The 21,148-nt window shown below is 40.6% G+C and overlaps 1 protein-coding gene across 1 annotated transcript in view; it reads left to right on the forward strand.

Moving 5' to 3' along the window:
* The window catches only part of Vwc2 (von Willebrand factor C domain containing 2), a 145,907-nt gene extending 125,433 nt beyond the window's left edge, over positions 1–20,474 (forward strand). The window contains exon 3 of the mRNA XM_042685069.1: positions 19,925–20,474. Within this exon, the coding sequence (XP_042541003.1) occupies positions 19,925–20,076 (152 nt within the window). The 3' untranslated portion in view covers positions 20,077–20,474. The remainder of the gene's footprint in view (positions 1–19,924) is intronic.
* The last annotated feature ends 674 nt before the right edge of the window (positions 20,475–21,148 follow it).

A 21,148-nucleotide genomic window follows, 5' to 3' on the forward strand; every position in this document is an offset into this window, starting at 1 on the left:
GAAAATAACAAAAAAAGAAAGAGAGGAAAAGAAGAATTTCAGAACAGAGAAGAGCGAAGACCCCTCCCCCAACCTTTACTGGCCGCGCGGCAGTGCGCCAAGCCGCCGGCCAGCCGGCCCGGCAGGGGCTGCCGGAGCCACAGAGACACAGGGGGCTGCTTGCAGATCACCAGGTACCGGATTGCAGAACAGCGGATCGCCAGGAACAGAGAAACCTACCAGCCGGGAGTCTCCAGGAGGATCCCACCCCACCCATCACTCTCCACCGGAGCGGAGAGGCTCCATCCCGCCAAAGCCGCCCGGCACCAGCAGCGCCACAAAGGGACCTGTCGCGATCGCAACGACCCGGCGGGGGGCCGCCCAACCCAGCCCGCAACCACCCCAACTGAACTCGGACTGCAACAACAACTGACGGACTGCAACAACAACTGACGACCTACAGGGTGAGTACCCATCAGGGGACAGGGAATCCATCAAGGGAGACCAGAGCTGGAGGGAATCCCCAGACCCTGACCTAGACTCCCTACCCCAACACCCGGACCACAGGACCCACTAAAACTGGGAACTGTTCGAGAGCCCCACCAGCCGGTGGAGCACACTCTGCTGGCCAGGCCAGAGCAAGAGCGCCCCGGGAAGGGAGCTTAAATGCTCAAGCCAGGAACAGTGCCCCTGGGTCAAGACTACCAACAGTAGAAGAAATTTGAACTGTGTCCTCCAGGCTGCATAACCAAGGTGGTATACACATTAGCACAGGCCTAACGAGCGCGCTCCAGGCTGGGGCCGGAACCAGGCCAGGGGACCGGCGCCTGAACAAAGCAAAAAGGGTCAGAAGTGGGGCTGTGGCTCAAATGGTAGGGTGCCAGCCCTGAGCTGAAGAGCTGAGGGACAGCACCCAAACCTAGAGTTCAAGCCCACAACCAGCCCAAAACAAACAAAAACACATCAGGAGCCCATAGCAGACTCCAGTATTTGGGAGAGTGCATCCAGAGCATCTGATCTTCCCAAGAGCACCCGCAGGAGCAAACACAAGCAGTCTAGGCTGCTCAACCCTTCCAAAGGCGGGAATTGCTACAGCAGAGAGCTGAGAATCCTAAGTGAATAGCAGCTGGAAATAGGCTCCCAACAGAATCCAGATCAGACACAGACTCTCTCTACCAATAGAGAATCAGCAACCAAGCAAAGACAGACACACCAAAACAAGATTGAAGAGCAGTCTCCTGAACCCCCATGCGAAAATCACAGAGAAAAATCACAAGGTTTACCACTACCCAGGACAGCAAGCTCACCTCAAAAGCCAGCAGCCACGCAGGGGAGAGCCCCAGTGGGAGCAAAGCAGGAATGGAAGACAAAAACTACATCCAAGGGTTGCTGGAGGCAATGACTCAAGAAATAAAGCGAGAAATGGATCAGAAATTGAAAGAGCACAAGGATGAACTATCAAAAGATATACAGGATATCAAACAAAAATTGGATGCAAAAATAGAAGCTGCACAAACCTCAGTAAGAAGTGAGATAAACGCCAAATTAGAGGTAATGCATACTGATATCACCTCATTGAGAGGTGAGATCAGTACTCTGAGAACCAACATTGAATCCATAAAGGGATCCATTTCCATCATGCAAACCACAATAGAAGCCACGGTCAACAGAGTGAATGAAATGGAAGGTAGAGTGTCAGATACAGAAGACAGAATACACCAACTGGACCAAAAAGTGACAGATATGGAAAAATCACTCAAATTAAACCAAAGGGAAATTCAAGAGCAAGCAGATAATGCTAAAAAATTTAACCTTCGCATAATCGGAGTGGACGAAGGTGAGGAATTCCAGAGCAAGGGAATGCAACACCTATTTAACAAGATAGTCAATGAAAATTTTCCCCACCTCAAAAACGACCATCTTAACTACATCACAAAAGCTTATCGAACACCCAACAAGCAAGATCCCAGGAGAAACACTTCTAGGCACATAATAGTAACAATGATGGATCTGAATAATAAGGAAACAATCCTGCATGCAGCAAAAATGAAGAAGGAGCTATACTACAACGGGAAAAAAATTAGAATCACTGCAGATCTCTCCACACAAACAATGAATGCAAGAAAAGCCTGGGAAAGCACCATACGAGCCCTGAGAGCCAATAACTGCCAACCCAGACTGATATACCCGGCAAAGCTAGCATTCACATTCGATGGAGAACTGAAAACTTTTAATAGCAAAGAAAAACTAAATGAATACATAAACATTAAGCCAGCATTACAAAGAATTCTAAGAGGGGGGACACAACCTGAAGAAAGCAACCAGGAACTGGGACCTGCCCCAAACAGGCATTACTCAAAGTCTAACTGAGCAAGCACAGGAGGAAAGGAAAGAAGAAAAACTTAGGAAAACGGAATGGCAGGGACAACAATGCATCTCTCTATACTTTCTCTTAATATAAATGGGCTGAATTCGCCAATTAAAAGAAAACGAACTGAGGACTGGATCAGAAAACAAGACCCATCCATCTGTTGCCTTCAGGAGACCCACCTCTCAGCCAAACATACAAACAAACTCAGAGTGAAGGGGTGGAAAAGGATCTACCAATCAAATTCCCCCAATAAGAAAGCAGGTGTAGCTATCCTGATATCTGACAAAATAAACTTTTCATTAAAATCAGTACAGAAAGACAAGGACGGACATTACATATTAATAAAGGGAACAATCCAAGAGGAGGATATAACCATCATCAACTTATATGCCCCAAATATCGGTGCACCCAGATATGTTAAACAAATGCTCTCAAACTTACAGAATAAAATAGATCCCAATACGATAATACTAGGAGACTTTAACACGCCACTCTCACCAAAGGACAGGTCTACCAACCAGAGGATTGGCAAAGAAGCTACCGAATTAAGTGAGGCCATACTTCAAGCGGAATTAACTGACATCTACCGAGTATTTCACCCTAAAACAACACAGTACACATTCTTCTCAGCAGCTCATGGAACTTTCTCCAAAATAGACCATATCATAGTTCATTCAAGGAACTTAAGCAAATACAAAGGGATCGACATAATCCCCTGTATCCTATCTGACCACAGTGGAATCAAGCTAGCTCTCAATAACAAAGCATACCGTAGAAATTTCTCTAATACATGGAAATTGAACAGCACACTCCTTAACAAGGCCTGGGTAACAGAAGAGATCAGAGAAGAAATAAAGCATTTCCTAGAACTCAATGAAAATGAAAACACCTCACAAAGAAACTTGTGGGACACAGCAAAAGCAGTCCTGAGGGGCAAATTTATTGCCCTCAGTGCCCACATCAAGAGAATGGAGACAGACCAAGTAAATAATCTCATGTTGCAACTAAAACAGCTAGAAAAACAAGAAAAAATGGGACCTAAAGCTACTAGACGAAGCCAGATAACCAAATTGAGAGCAGAGATTAACCAATTAGAAAATCAGAAAACCATAACCAAAATAAACCAAACAAAAAGCTGGTTCTTTGAAAAAATAAACAAAATTGATGGCCCGTTGGCAAGATTAATTAAAAAAAGAAGAGAGGAAACCCATATTAATAGGATTAGGGATGCCACGGGAAACATCACAACACGTACCCAAGATATCCAAACAATTCTAACAGACTACTTTCAAAAGCTATACTCTCTAAAGGAAGAAAATCTGGCGGAAATGGATGCATTTTTAGAGAAATACAAGTTACCCAAACTGAGCAAAGAAGAAGTTAACCAATTAAATAAGCCAATATCCTATAATGAGATACAGGAAGCTATCAAAAGTCTTCCAACAAAAAAAAGCCCAGGACCAGATGGATTCACAGCAGAATTCTATAAGACCTTTAAAGAAGAACTAATACCCATACTCCTCAAGCTCTTCAGAGAAACAGAGAAGGAGGGAGCTATCCCAAACTCATTCTACGAAGCCAATATCACACTCATCCCCAAACCAGGCAAAGACCCAACCAAAAAGGAGAATTACAGGCCAATCTCCTTGATGAACACAGATGCAAAGATCCTTAACAAGATTCTAGCTAACAGAATCCAGAAACACATAAAAAAAATAATACACTATGATCAGGTAGGCTTCATCCCAGAGACACAGGGATGGTTTAACATACGTAAGTCAATAAATGTAATCCAGCATATCAACAGAGCCAAGGTCAAGAATCACATGATTATCGCCACAGATGCAGAAAAGGCCTTTGATAAAATTCAACATTCATTCATGCTAAAAGCTCTGGAGAAAATAGGAATAGAAGGAACATTTCTAAAAACAATAAAAGCTATTTATGACAGACCAATAGCCAATATTATACTTAATGGGGAAAAGCTACAACCAATCCTCCTAAAAACAGGAACAAGGCAAGGATGTCCACTGTCTCCACTCCTCTTCAACATAGTCCTAGAACCCTTAGCCAGGGCAATAAGGCAAGAAAAAGACATTAAAGGGATCCGCATAGGGAAAGAAGAAGTGAAACTATCCCTTTTTGCAGACGACATGATACTATACCTCCACGATCCCAAAAACTCCATCCCCAAACTTTTAGAAATCATAAGTCACTTCGGCAAAATAGCAGGATACAAAATAAACCCACAAAAATCAGTTGCCTTCCTATACACTGATAACGCACAGGAAGAGAGGGAAATAAAGGGAGCAACCCCATTCACAATAACCTCCCAAAAAATAAAATATTTAGGAATTAACCTAACCAAAGATGTAAAAGAACTATTTAATGAGAACTATAAAAAGTTAAAGAAAGAAATTGCAGAAGACACTAGGAAATGGAAAGACCTCCCATGCTCCTGGATAGGCCGACTTAATATAGTAAAGATGGTGATACTTCCAAAATTAATATACAAATTCAATGCAATTCCTATTAAAATCCCAATGACGTACATCACTGAAATACAGAAAACAGTCCAAAAATTTATATGGAACAACAAAAGACCTAGAATAGCCAAAACAATTCTAGGGGATAAAGACAATATGGGAGGGCTATCCATGCCGAACTTCAAACTCTACTACAGAGCTATAATCACAAAGACAGCATGGTACTGGCACAAAAACAGACCCGAAGACCAATGGAACAGAATAGAAGATCCAGATATAAATCCACAGGCCTACAGCCAGCTGATATTCGACAAAGGAGCCAAAGACATACAATGGAAGAAACACAGCCTCTTCAACCGCTGGTGCTGGGAAAACTGGGCAGCCACATGCAGAAAACTAAAAGTGGACCTCAGCCTATCACCATGCACCAACATCAACTCAAAATGGATTAAAGACCTTAACATTAAACCTGAATCTCTGAAACTACTGCAGGACAGAGTAGGAGAGACACTTGAACTAATAGGCACAGGAAGGAACTTCCTGAACAGAGTCCCAGGGTCACAACAAGTTGGAGAGAGACTCGACAAATGGGACTACCTTAAAATAAAAAGCTTCTGCACAGCTAAATCTATCGCAACTAAGCTAGAAAGACAACCAACTAATTGGGAAAAAATATTTACCAGCAATATATCAGACAAGGGGTTAACATCCTGTATATACAGGGAACTCAAGAAACTAATCCCTCCCAAACCTAACAAACCAATTACTAAATGGGCAAGGGAACTAAAGAGGGACTTCTCAAATGAAGAAATAAAAATGGCAAAGAAACACATGAGGAAATGTTCATCATCCCTGGTGGTGAAGGAAATGCAAATAAAGACAACCCTGAGATACCACCTTACCCCAGTCAGAATGTCCCACATCCACAAATCAGCCAACGACAAATGCTGGAGGGGATGTGGAGAAAGAGGAACCCTATTACACTGCTGGTGGGAATGTACACTTATACAACCACTTTGGAAAGCAGTCTGGAGGGTCCTTAGAAAGCTAAAGATTGACCTCCCTTACGACCCAGTCATACCACTTCTAGGCATCTACCCTGAACAACAGGAACCAATATACAAGGACACGTGCACCTCCATGTTTATTGCAGCACTGTTCGCAATAGCTAGGATATGGAAACAACCTAGGTGCCCCACCACAGATGAATGGATCCAAAAATTGTGGTATCTATACACAATGGAATATTATGCAGCCATTAGAAATGACAAAATAATGGCATTTGCAGGGAAATGGATGGAGCTAGAAGGAATCATGTTGAGCGAGGTAAGCCAAGAACGAAGAGACAAACGGTACATGGTCTCCCTCATAAGTGGATGCTAAATCCAAAAGGTTAGTGATACGACAAAACTAACAGGACTTAAGAAACAAAGAACTCCCGCTCATCTGGTTGAACCACTACTAAATATCCTCATGCTGCTGATCACAAATATGGTATATAACATGTGAACACTGTTATATATTACAGACTGTGGTAGACAATTTGCTCCAGGGAAGTTAGAATGAACTTGTGACTTTGAAATTATGTAATCATTTAATCACAATCAAAAAAAAAAAAAAAAAAGAACCTCGGGGAAGGGAGGGAGGGAGGGGATGGTAGGGGGAAAACAATGGAGGGGGTAACAATGTTCAAGAGGAAGTGTACTCATAACCTCACTCATGTAACTGTGACCCTCTGTATAGTAGCTTTACAATAAAAAAAAAAAAAAAAAAAAAAAAAAAAAAAAAGCTAGAAGCGGAGCTGTGGTTCCAGTGGTAGAACACTAGCCTTGAGCACAAAAACTCAGGGATAGTCTGAAGCCTGAATTCAAGCCCCAGCACTGGCATCAAAAAAATAAAAGGCGGAAATAAAAAAAAAAAAAAAAAAAAAAAAAAAAAAACAAAAGTGAGACCAGACATTGATGGGAAGTTTGTCTTTTTTTTTCCAGTCCTAGGCCTTGAACTCGGCCTGGGTGCTATTCTTAAGCTCCTTTTGCTCAAAGATAGTGCTCTACCACTTAAGCTACAGTACCACTTCTGTGTTTTGCTGTGATTAATTGGAGATAAGGGTCTCATGGACTTTCCTGCCCTGGCTGGTCTGAACTACAATCCTCCAATCTCAGCCTCTGAGTAGTTAGAATTTCAGCTGTCAGCCACTGGTGCCTGGCTCACCTTGGGCTCTTGACAGTGACCACTAAAACTAATGAAAAAAATCTTAGTAGGAGTCATGAGCATGTTTTTAAAATCTTGATTAGCATTCTTGAGAAATCATGTTTGAATTCAGAAGGCCTCAGGTGTTCTTTATCAAGAACAAGGAGATGTCCCTGTGTGCCCTCTTTCACACTTGCAATTTCATAACACTGAGACCATCTGGCATCTGACATCATATCAAAAAAGTCCGAGAGACAAAGACATGATTAGCAAAAGAAATCAAATCCACTTCCAACTCAAATCCCATGTGGTTTTGGGTTTCAGATTTCCCATCTAAATGTAGAGTCTATCAGGTCTGAAATTTTGGGGTTTGAGCATTACAAACCTCAGTCTCCCAACCTGGCAGTTAACTCCTATGCATCATCCTTAACGAACAAGAGAAAAACCAGGCCCAGTTGACCTCTGAGGTCTCAGCAATGAAGAGCTACATAAACAGCACAGATACAATGGAATACTATGATAACTCTAAGATAAATCCATTTACTGTAAGCATTAACATTCCATTATTGGATGAATTATATTTAATTTGCTTATGATAGATTCAGTAGGGAGACTAAAGAGCTAGTTGAGAAACAGGATTTATACAGGCAGGTGGAAAAAGAATATATATGGAAAGATATTCAATTGGAACACATGTTGTTTTGCTTTTATAGGCCAATATGTTCATCAGACTGTAGATTTGTTTAAGGCTATTTTAGATCTATCCCTTCTTTGCTTTTTGTCTGAGATTGGGACTTGAACTCACTATCTGGTGCTTTAAGCTGATTGGCTGCCCTACCACCAAGCCATGCTTCCAACCCAGATCTATCACTTCTCACTTGGAATGAAACAATAAATATCTTTGAAATTATGATCCCACATTCTGCTTTTGCCTTGACAGAGTTGGGTGTGAGCAACCTTCCTACAAAAGATAATTCTTGGTTTGTGGTCCATTGGATAAATGCCCAGGAGTTGAATTGCTGGTTCATAGGCCAACACTTCCATGTTCATTGCAACATTGTTCACCATAGCCAAGATATGAAATCAGCTCAGGTGCCCAAATGATCACAAACAATACCATACTAAATCTACCAGCACAACTATGTTAATTGCAGCATTATTTAGCATAGCTAAGGTATGGAACCAACCCAGATGCCCCTCACTGGATGAACGGATCAAGAAAATGTAGTATATATACACAATGGAATTCTATGCCTCCATCAGAAAGAATGATATTGCCTCATCCATGAGGAAATGGAAAGACTTGGAAAAAATTACATTTTAAACCAAGTAAGCCAGACCCAAAGAAACACAGGCTGCATGGTTTCCCTCATTTGTAGTCATTGTAATATGCCTATAAATCTACAAGTAAACACAATGGCTAGCAAAAGACAGAATATCTTACACTTGGACCTGATAAATTAAATAGGACTCTAAATATTTACACAGTGAAACCAAAGGAGGACATCCTTAGGAGAGAATCACAAATACACAATAGCATGTGCATATGATCTTATAAGATGATGTTTATCAAAATGAACTCTAAGAAATGGAAACAAGAGGTTTTGTGTTATTTTGCTTCTTGTTTTTGTTTTTCTTCTTTGTCACTGTTTTGGATTTCTGTACCTTTTGTCTTCTATGTAAGTTTGTTTGGAGGAGGGTAAGGGTGCAACAAAGGGTGAACTAATGCAGCGGCAATACTCACTAACCACTATGTTGAAAATGAACTATACAAAACTTGTGGGTGAGTGGGTTTGGGAGGAAACAGACTGGGAGAAAATGAGGGAAGAGGTGACACTTCAAAAAGAAATGTACTCATTACCTGACTTATATAACTATTACCCCTCTGTACATCACCTTTACAAAAAAAATTTTGGAAAAAATAAAAGAAAATAAAAAGATAATTCCAAAGTGTACACACTTTATGAAACAGAACAAAAAAAACTAGATAAAATGTCTGTATATAGGGAAAACTAAATTCCCTCTGATCTTGCACTGTGTCAATCAATCCAGAAGACTTCTATGACCTCAAAAACCTCCCAGTCAGCAAGCACAGGTTTTAATTCTGTGGTGGATGCCAGACAGTGTCTTCTAATTCAGTTCAGTTATTACACTGTATATCTGGAGATACTGTAAGCTCTCACAGGTAGAGAGCTTAACCCCATGCCTACTTTCACTCCCCATTTGAGTTGTCAGTGGCAAGCCCCAGATTGTTTTACCTATGTTTCTGACTATATAAATCAAGGTTATCAGGATATTCCATGCTTTAGAAGTGCTGTAAAAACTCAAAGAAACATGTATTGATTCAATGTAGATATGTTACAGAGAATGCAGAAGGAGAATTGCACAGGGTAAGGATGTGGGAAGAGGAGCTTTATCCTCCAGGACCACCATGTTGTTCAGCTCTGGACCCTGTCCTTAGTTTTATAGGAACTTCATTATTTGGACATGACTGATTAAATCACTGGCCATTGTTTATCAACCTTACGCTTCTGCCCCTCTCCCCTCTCTAAATGATTCAGTTGTAAGTGGACAGCAGCACTGAAAGTCCTAACTCTCAAGTCTTACCTTGGTTTTTCCTGTGACCAGTTCCCATCTACAAGTGACCTACGAGCTGCCATCCATCATTCAACTCATTGATGTACAGAAAAGACCCTTTATCAGTCTAATGGTTCTAAAGATATCAGTTCTGTGCTAGCAAATGGGGTGTGCAGACCACAAACACACCCCCACAGTATCACAGGACATCAGAGAATGATGGATCTGGAAGTCTGTCTCAGAGAATGGCAGATGTGCTAAGATAAGCCCGATAGGTATTCACTCCCTCACCTTTTTCCTGAGAGCATTCACCAAGTTCATCAGTTCAAGACCATTCCTTGTCCAGCCAAAAGCAGGAAGCCTGGGCTGGCAGCATCTTCACAGAGCTGATGAAATAGTAGATTGTATTGGGGGTTTTATAGGGAAATCAGAACCTGAGGATCTGGAGTTACAGACACAGGGGTGTACACAGAAAGGAAGTCAGAATTCTGCGGAGAATTTTCTTTCAAGGTATTTGGAAACTTACAATTTTCACGTGTACCAAGCAAGACAGAGACCCAGAAGTAGCTGGTAACAAAAGTCTGGAGAAGAGATGCTGTCATGCCCCAGAATCAAGGAGAGAAACAGAGTTCAAGGTCTTGCAAGGTGGAAGTACCCAAGACTTATCAGGAGCTGTCAGCTACCTTCACAGGGCTGTACCCAACAGGGCTATACCCTAACATGGAGCCAGAGGAGCCCTAACCAAACCTAAGACCTTCACTCAGTGAATTCTCTACTCTGCTTGCAGCCACGGGTGTCATTAGCACTTTTTCTTTTTTGGGGGTGGGGGTCTTTTTTCTTTTGGTACTGGGGATCGAACCTAGGACATTGTACTTGTTAGGCAAGCACTTTGCCACTGAGCTACATCCCAGCCCTAGCATCTTTTCTTTTTTGGCTACACAGTGCATGATATTTGATTTATTAGAAGCACCAGGAAGCCAAGAACTAAGACCTCATATCCCCAAACCAAGAAAAAGAATTAGACAGAAAAAATTTAAAAACAGGCCTTCAATGTATAAATATAAGGTAAATATCATAGTTTTTAAATTAGCTGATGAACAAATTGAGAAATGAGAGCATTTTACTGAGTACTGGAATGTATTATAAAATTCCAGAGTTTAAAAATGCAATAATAGAAATGAAAAGTTCAATAGAAGGTCTGATGAAAAGAACCTGAAAAACTGATCAAGTAGAAAACAACAGAACTTTAGGCAATTATTTGAAAAGAAAAATTTCAGGTACCTATATAACTTGGACTTCAGAACACATGTAAAACATGCACAGGACGAAAGCAAATCTGAAGGAAAATAGGTCAAAGCATATTAGCAGAGATTCCAGATCCCAACTCCAAGAAGACTAATATACCTTAAAAGAAAACAAATACAAAGAAAGTCACTCCAAGATAATTATAGTAACATTCTGAAATCCAAGAACAAGAGGGAAAATCTTAAAAGCAAACAGAAACAAACATTATCTTCAAAAGAACAAAATACCTTTCAACTGGTTATTCAACACTGGCAGGTGTTATGAAAAGAGGATGTCATGTGTAAGTACAGTAAAACTTTAGTATCCATGGGACTACGGTTCCAAGGAGACCCACATTAAGGAGAAATTGTGCATGCTTACAATGTTTAGAGTACAGCCTTGTACAGAGATGCTTGGATCATTTCCCCAACTACCACTACAGACATGATGGCTTTCTGCCTTGCGACAATCTCAAGGTTGCACTTCAATAGCTCTGCAGTTGTATATGGAAGGTTTGTCTGTGATCACACATCAGATGGGGCTCATCCAGAGTATATTTCTAGCAATAATTAAGAAAGTCTTGGAACCTACTTGATGCCTCTGCCTGAGGCCATCTAAGTGATGGAGTGAACAAGTGCTGGTTGTTAGCAGAAAGACAGAGCTGCTGTCTTTGTCCTTTCATCCAGCAAGATAAAACTTTAGGCAAATTTATCAGTAAATGAGTACATCTTCAATAGATTTAAAGTGGGTCATTGCTAGCCTGAGGACACAGCTTCATCCTGTCCTGAGAAAATGTAGGAAGAGGGCTTCATTTTGTAAACAGGACGTCAAGCCCTACTGAGGGAACCTGCACCCTGATCTTTGGCTTCATTTTCTCCAGAGTTTGAGAAATTAAGTTCTGTAATTTGTCAGTGTGTGTGTGTGTGTGTGGGTGGGTGTGGGTGTGGGTGTGGGTGTGCGCTCGTGCACGCACACACACGCTGGTTCAGGGGTGTGAACTCAGAGCACTGTCCTTTAGTTCTTTCACTCCAGGCTGATGCTCTACCACATGAGCCATACTACTACTTCTAGTTTTTTGCTAGTTAATGGGAGATAGGAGTTTTATGGACTTTTCTGCTGGCTTCAAACCTGATCCTCAGATCTTAGCTTCCTGAATAGCTAGTATGTAGGATATAGCCACCAGTGCTGACCTGGAAGTATTGTTTGGACAAGAGAATGTAGAAGTGCTTATACCCCTTGAAGATGATGATGAGCTTCATTCTTGAACTTGAGTGTAGACTGAGTGGCTTATGAAAGGACTGGAATGAGGGAGCTAAGGAGAGGTACACTAGATCCCAGGAATCTAGGATGGGATGTAGGGGGCAGGAGTCTGATCCAAAAGAAGTACTCATACTCCCTGAGAACCTCCAGAAAGAGAAGATGTGAATTTCCCAAGGTAGTTTGCTGATACACATTTTCTTTTGGTGGAGATTATTTCTTCCACAGAAGCCAAAGTCATCTCATTTTTATGCTTATTTTGGTGTCAGCTGTTATTTTTATTCATTTTAACTGTTGTAATTAAAAATTATTTGGGCCTTGGTGATGGTGGCTCATGCCTATAGTTCTAGCTATTCAAGAGGCTGGGATTCAACCGTTATGCTGCAAAGCCAGCCAAGGCAGGAAAGTCTGTGAGACTCATCTCCAACTAACCATCAAAAAGCCAGAAATGGAGCTGTCTCAAGTTGTATACTCTAACTTGAGGAGAAAAGCTCATGTACCGTGTCCAGGCCTTGAGTTCAAGTCCCTGGAATGTCACATATACAAAAGAAGATTTTTGGCTGGGCACTGGTGGATTACATCTGTAATCCTGCCTGAGGCTGAGATCTGAAGATCAGTTGACTTAAAGCCATCTGGGCAGGAAAGTCCATGAGCTTCTTCCAGAAAGTGGTTCTGTGGCTCTAGTGATAGAGCCTTGAATGATAAAGCTAAAGGATGGTATTCAGATCCTGAATTCAAGTCCCAGTACACATTCTCTCTCTCTCTCTCTCTCTCTCTCTCTCTCTCTCTCTCTCTCTCTCATACACACACACACACACACACACAAACACACACACACAATGATTTTGTACTATATGGTCAGGTAACCACAAAGCATGTTGGTGCACAGACATAGGAATGTACTTTTAATTTCTCCATTTGTCTTCAAGGTGAAAGAAAGTCCATCTTAGGATACCAGTTTTCCCTACCTGCAGCTACTAGTGCTCTATGAATCTAAGTTTATAAAGTGTATAAATATATAATCATATAAATGAGAAACTGAGATACAAGAGGCAGTGCTTTGTGCAAATATCAGTGGGGATCAGGGTAGTGCTGAGGCACAGTCAGAGGAAGAACACAGAAATAACAGCTACTTCAAAACAGAGCTGGGATGTGCAGTTCTGTACCTGTGCCAATTATTTTGTTCTAATTTCATTACTCCAAGGGAACACTCACCAACAATCCTAACCCTAAAATAGAAAATTGATCTCATAAATGAGTGCTGCCCACTCTCTTCCCCTCCCCCCACCCTCACCCCCCTCCCCGGGGCTCCTGGATGGCCTCCACTGTTCTGCCTTTCTGGAGTGCTGGAGAAATTCTCAATGTTTAGTACTGGGTGGAAGGAGGGAGATAGGACCCCATACCTTTTTTTTTTGGTCAGTCGTAGGGCTTGAACTCTGGGCTTGGGCACTGTCCCTGCGCTCTTCAGCTCAAGGCGAGCGCTCTAGCACTTGAGCCACAGCGCCACTTCCGGTTTTCTAGTGATTTATTGGAGATAAGAGTCTCACGGACTTTCCTGCCCAGGCTGGCTTTGAACTGTGATCCTCAAATCGCAGCCTCCTGAGTAGCTAAGATTACAGGCATGAGCCACCAGTGCCCAGCTAGGACTCCATACTTATTATGGTCTTTGTGAATCAGCGCTCTGTTTTCTATGGCTGATCACTCCCTGTGGTAAAAAAGTTTAAAACATACTAGTGACTTACCCATCAAAGCTGTAGTTAGTGGTTAGTTTATATCAGTAAGTCAATTCATTATTTCATTAAAAAGTGTTTATACCCTCAGGCCTAGCTCTGTGCTTTGTAGTTACTTAACCCTCGGGGGAGTTGCAGTGTCTTTGTAGGTTCTGTCCCAACGAGTTCCCAAGCAGGGCACAGCATAAGTGGACACCATTTATGAGACTGTTCATAGTGTGAACAGGATAGGAAGTCCAAAATGATATCTCTGGCAAGTTCAGTGACACTAAGAGATGTCACTTTGAAGGGCAGTTCTGTTGGAGATGGGCAGCGGCCAGAAGGCCGGATTGCCTAACTCCACAGGAAGATGCCGGCTGACTTGAAATTTGTGAGCCTTTACTCAATTTATTTTCTCCAGGTCACTTTCACCTGTAACGTAATCTTAGCTACAGAGGAGGCTGAGATCTGAGGATAGCAGTTTAAAGTCATCCTGGGAAGAAAAGTTCCACAAGACTCTTATCGATCATTAACCAGAAAATGGCTGGAAGTGGTGGTTTGGCTCAAGTGGTAGAGCAGCAGCCTTGAATGTAAAAGCTAAGTAAGAGACCCATGCCTTGAGTTCAAGCCCTAGTACTGGCACAAAATAAAGCAACAATGACAACAATTTATGTCCTGCAGTACACATGAAGTCAAAGCACCTATCATGGCCCCATTGCACTGGGAAGCAGGGCAGCGTGGGGGTGGGTGCAGGGTGGCACAGACCCTATTTATTCAAGGAGACACTGTGGAGGATCTTCAAAGGTTAAAAAATGGCTCCCGTCTGCACACATCCATCCAAAATGAGCTTCTGCTCACTGAGCTAGGCATTAAAGCCCATGTGACCCCATGTGTGTTAGTTCATTCTGGCTGGCATAGTGATATACTCTAGGTTTGTAGATGTAGATGTAGAAATATGAGAAAGTTACTTTTTTCATGGTTTGAATAAGATGGGAAGTCCAAAATGTTGTCTCTGGCAAGTTGAGAGTCTAGAGATGACCTGCATCAGAATGGCATCTTCGCACGGACGGTGTCATCTTCAATGCAGAAGGGACTGTGTGGGACAATGGCTCCCTAGAACCTCTTTCGTAGGATTACTATGCTCATGCACAGGGCTTCCCCTAATTCTACCTCTCCTGATTTAATCACATACAACAGGCCCACCACTTAGCCCTATCCACTGCTCAGGAAATTTCATTGTATGGATTTGAGTGGATACCAGCTTCCAAGCCATAGCACTGTGGGTCAGCTGGAGTGGACACACTCATGGCATCTAGAATGTGCATGTCAAGCTTCACAGTGGTGAACCTTCCTGTCCTGAAGGCATATTAGCCTGGAAAAGTGCAGTAGTTCAATGTTTATCGTGTCCCTGCAGAAAGGAAAGCATTACCATTATAGGCTGTAATCATTTTGAAATTAGCCTTTTTTGACTGAACTGAGGCCAAATCAACATAATGCAACATCAATAATGATTAGCCATGTGTCTTGGACTAATATTATTCTCTCTGAATCTCATTTTCCATGTTGATAAAATTGTTCTGCCTGTTAGAGAGCATATGAGTTAGAAGCTTGGATATTGTAGCTATAATTAATTAATTAGGCTTAAAAATTGTTTCCTTCTATTCCCCTACTTACTGGTACAGCTTATCTACGGAGTTTCATTTGTCATTCATTGACAACCATAGCAGCGCCCTTTTAAAAAATTTTTTTGTCAGTTCTGGGGTTTGAATCAGGATTGTTTGGATCCTGCATTTTCCAGGCAAGTGTTCTTGTGTTCATTTAACTCATGGTCACTGCTTTTAATTTCTTTAGTTTTTCAGATAGGGTCTTTTGTTATGACAAGGGCCAGCCTTGAACTGTGATCCTCCTAGGGATTCCTCCTACATACCTGGGATCAAAGGCATGTACCTCCATGCCCAGTCTGTTTGTTGAGATGAGAGTTTCACTAACATTCCCATGTTGGCTTGTAATGCAATCCTCTTGCTATTCTTTTCCCAAATAGCTGGGATTACAGGTATGAGCTGCTACCTACTTTCAACCTAAAATCCCTTTGTTTGTTGTTTGTTGTTGTTGCTGGATTTTGAGACAGTCTTGTTATGTAGCCCATGCTGCCTTGAACTTCCCACCTTCCTGCCTTCAGCTTTGTAAGTGCTGGGATTACAAATGTCCATTTTTTATATATTAGGATTCTTTTAAGTAATGTAAATGTGAATGATATTTTCCCTAGGATTCTAGTATTCTGTTTTACTGGAAATAAATATAGCGAATTGTGCTATATTATGTATTGTGTGGTACACAATCTTGTTCTCTATCCATTTACTTTAAATCTGTATCTTTATCTCTAATGTGGATTATTATTTGCAACAAATAATTCTGTGTTTTTTGTTAGCTACTCTGAAAGTCTTTATCTTGAATATTTAGATCATTGACATTTAAAGTGACTGTTGATGTATTTTGATTAATATCTACCATATTGTCACTATTTTCTATTACTACTTTTGATCTTTTTATTTTTATTTATTTTTAATAGTTAAGTTAAAGTTGTGAAAAGGATTTATAATTCCATAAGTCAGGTTATGAATACAATGCTCTTAACAATGTCACCCCTTCCTTCCTTCTGCCTATGTTCTTTGCTCATATTTTGATCTTACCATTCTTTTCCTACATTTGGTCATTTGAATCAGACTTTTTATGATTCTGTTTTTATGTTTTGTTAGAATACTTGCTACTCTTCCTTTTTTAACTTTTCTTAGTGGTTGCTCTAAAATTTGTAATACATATTTATAGTGAGGGTGAAAGGTATTAATATGAGAAACTTTTTTTTGTAGTTTGAATAGGATGAGACGTCCAAAATGTTGTCTCTGGCAAGTTCAGAGTCTAGGGATGACCTACACCATAATCAATTCTCTGAAAAGACCAGCAGTCTTCACACATACATTCTGCCTATAAGCATGACATCAAAATACAGGTTTCAAAATCATGCAGAACAGTTTGTTGCCAGTGTCTTGTGCTTGTAATCCTAGCTGCTCAGAAGGCTGAGATCTGAGGATCATGGTTTGAAGTCAGCCCAGGCAGGAATCTGAGAGTCTTCTGTTTCCAATTAACCAGCCAAAAGCTGAAATGGAGTTTTGACTCAAGAGGTATATAGCCCACATTGAGGGAAAAAGTTAATAGACAGCGCCTATGCCACATCTAAGTTCAAGCCCCAGTACTATTGCAATTCTGCATTGTCTGTTTTTCTTTTTGTAAGAAAAAAATGAGTCAACTACTCTTTTTGGATACTCTAACAATTCATGTATACATCAGGCAAAAGCAGCAAGCTTGGGTTGACTAGAAAAGCATCAGCAGTCACCTGGGTACTGCCGACCTGTGCTGATGACTTTATCCAGCAGCTATGTGAAATAGTGATATACTTTCATTCTCAAGAGTCATATGGAGTATTCACAAGGAAAGACTAGATTCTAGGCCATATAACACACTTTTGCAATCATAAAGCAATGAATATTATACAATATCCGCTCTCTAACCAATATAAAATTAAAGAAACAGAGCAGGAAAATCCCAAAATATAGTGATGCTAAATACCACACTTCTAAATAAGATAAAAATACCACATGAGATCTCAAGAGATATTTAATAAACTTAAACAACTGAAAATGAATACTCTTATCAAAACTTGGCTATACTAAAAGCAGAGCTTTGTGGGGAACTCCTAGGATTAAATTAGAAAAGAAGAGATTTGAAATAATCTAAGCTTCTATCTCAGGAAACTATAAAAAGAACAAATTAAATCCAAAGTAAGCAGAAGAAAATACAAGAAAAATGCTAATCGTTCAAAAAATGATGCTGGAACAAGTGGATATTTATAGGTGACTCTCAATATAAACCTAACCTTTTGTGTTACAATTTTCTTAAAATGGTGGATAGATTAAACTATAATATTCTCATAAGATAACTTAGGAAGAAGTCCTCAAGAGCTCAATGTATTTACTTATGAGTTTGCAAGCTAAATAAACTTCCACATACAAAATAATTGATTTCAAAAAATTCTGAAATCAAAAGGGGGTGGGGGGAGGATTGGGTGAGGGGAAGGGAGGAGTATGGGAAGGGATGAGAAGGGGAAACAACGAGGAGGCAACAATGCTTGATAAGAAATGTACTCGTTATCTTGCCCATGTAATTGTAACTCCTCTGTACGGTATTCTCAAAATTAAAAGAACACACTCAATAAAGTCGTAGAAAGCGTTTCCTTCAAAAACAAAAAACTTTTGATTTTGAAATTGTGGGTTTAAGTCAAACCAAGAAATTGCAAAGGCAGGAGAGAGGAGACCTATGCTAGTAGCTCCATCTTGTACAATTACAGAGTGATATAAAGGCCAAACTGACAAGATATGACACATCTGTCTCACTCACATAATATAGTTCTGTGTAATTTACCACTATCAAAATCAGAACTTTCCCATCACCACAAAGGTCTTCCCCATGCATTTCTTTATAGACACATTTACTTTCCTCCCCACCCTTTAACCCCTCAGAACAATTAATATGCTAACCACTATAGAAATGGACTAACACAATAAATTGGAGCTTGACTTATCTGTTGTTTTATCCACAGATCATTTCTTAGTAGCAAGTCAAATGACATGGTACAGATGTAATACCCACACCATTCATCTATTGAAGAATGTTTCCTTTTTTTCTGCTATTTTGGAGCTATAATGAATGAAAATGCTGTAAGCATTGTCCTGCATGATTTCAGTCAACAGATCTTCTTATCGCCAGGGTAAAATCTTCAGAGTGTAATTGTTAGATGTAGGAAGGTGGTTTACTTTTATGAGAAATTCTCAACTAAAGCCATTTTCTAGAGTGGTTGCAAAAATTGCATTCCAATGGAAAGAGATGGTGAGGGCCTGGCTGCTGTCCCTGAGCTTTTGCCCTCAAGACTAGTGCTCTACCACTTTGAGTCACAGCACCCATTCCTGGTTTTCTTGTGATTAATTGGAGATAAGAGTTTTATGTGCTTTCCTACTCAGGCCAACTTCAAACCACAATCATCAGCTCTCAGCCTCCTGAGTAGCTAGGATTACAAGCGTGAGCCACCAGTGCATGGGTGTATGAACTTAGGATTTTATAAACTTCTCTGTGTATTGTGATTTGCCCAACAGGAGAGGGAGTGGAAGCCAGTACAATGAGCACACACAACACCCAGCTCTTAGGTCTAATACATTCCCTATCAACTCGACTCAGGGCCCCTGGAGAAAAGGACAGTTAAGCAGAAGCTATAAAAAGTTGAATGCTCAGTCATTCTAGCAGCCAAAGTTGGGGTAATTTAAAGATAAAAAAGAAAGACTTCAATGAATTTCAAAACATTAGAAAATAAAAATCCAAAAACCTGACAGTTGTATGAAAAATAAAGACATAATGAGATAATGAAATTTTTTCTGATATTTTTATGTCCTTGACTTTACTATGGAACGAAGCATAGATGTGACACCCTAGTTTACTGGTAAGTGTCATAGTTGAGTTTGTTGAATGAGAATTATAGACAGTTAGTTATTAAGGGACATTGTCAAAAATCAACCGTTGATGTCTGCTGACTTGGTGTTTCTTAAAGTGTGGAGCCCAACCAGCAATATGTGTTACCTGGAAACTTTGCAACTCCCTAGGCCCTGAGACCTCAGGAGTTGGAATCGCTGAGTGTGGGACCTGCAAGCAGCATTTCAATAGCACTCCCCATGAATATATCTGATAACATTTGAAAGTTTCCACTGGATGATTGTGCTACTCCAGGCTGGCTCACCAATTTGCCCTCTGCATAAATCTTAATGTTTTCACTCATAAAAAATTTAAACACCACCAGTTTTGTTTCAGAAAAAAATGTGGGTGTACTTCATTTACTGAAGTTACCACTTTTCTACTGTCCTGCATAAGAGGAAATAAATAAAGCAGAATCCAATGCCCATTGCCTAATTATGCACATTATATATATTTATGCACACACATAATGGAAAACACTCTTGTCTGCATTTCAGGTCCCAACTGCTTCGCAGAAACTGCTGTCATCCCAGCTGGTCGAGAAGTAAAGACTGATGAATGCACCATCTGCCACTGCACTTACGAGGAAGGCACATGGAGAATTGAACGGCAAGCCATGTGCACGAGACACGAATGCAGGCAGATGTAGACTCTTGACTGAGCAAAAACTCACGTGGTTTTTTTCTAGAACATCTTCCTGATGTGACACTGTAGATGACGCTGGGAAACATATCAAAAGAAGACTTTTGATGCAAAGTCGTGGAAAATGGTTGATCCTTTTGTTTTCTTTGGTTACAATTACTGCAAGAGAAGGAAGTGGATTTATTTCAGAGCATCGTCAAGAACTCTGGGTGTAAAGACCCTCTCTAAATAAATGTGCTATTTTCACAGTAAGTACGCTAAAGTACACTGTTATATATTAAATGTATTTCTATAATCCCTCTATTAGAGAGCTTATATAAATGTTTTCTATAGATACAGATTAAAATGCTGTGTTGTCCACCGTCTTCACTGTGTATCTGCATATCTTTGTTACTTCTGATTGCATTGCAGGGACGCTACTGGCTGCCACCCTCTTCCCCTCACATCTAGCCATGGAATAATGCGACCATTAATGCACCATAAGATGACAGGACAGATTTCTACTGAAACCTCATCCAGATTCTCTTTAATTACAGACACGTATCTGATGTTTACTTCTTCACATAAATGTAATGTTTCTTTCTTATGAAAACAGACTGCTTCATGTCTTATTCTCAGTCATTTGGGAAATGCACACAGAAAGATCACTGAGGCACACTTTCTCCATTCTTATAGCTTTCTGATGTTGCAGCCTATAAATAAAAGCATATGTCTATTTTAATTATATTATCCTCTCTTTGCAAAATGACTTGAATTCAGTCCCTACAGTGAGGAACAAATAAGCTGGAAAATACGTATGATTGTTCCACAAAAGCTGGAATATGCCATAAAGGAGAGGGGGAATCTGCTTCTCTGGAGGAGAATTAAGGAAACAAATTCCCAAATAAGCTTTTATCTGATCCAAACACAGTGCAGACATCTCAGCTCTCAGTTCTCTGTGGCCATATTCACTAATTAAGCTGAGTAGTCTGTCCTCAATTAACAGACATAATACAATCCATCTTCCACCAGTAAGAGAAGGCCTTTCTACTAATTCACCTGTGTTGAAACAAGCAAAGCTGAAAGTAATAGACCACTGC

Source organism: Dipodomys spectabilis, unplaced genomic scaffold (assembly GCF_019054845.1).
Source record: "Dipodomys spectabilis isolate Male_0828 unplaced genomic scaffold, ASM1905484v1 ptg000092l, whole genome shotgun sequence".
Classification (NCBI taxonomy): Eukaryota; Metazoa; Chordata; class Mammalia; order Rodentia; family Heteromyidae; genus Dipodomys; species Dipodomys spectabilis.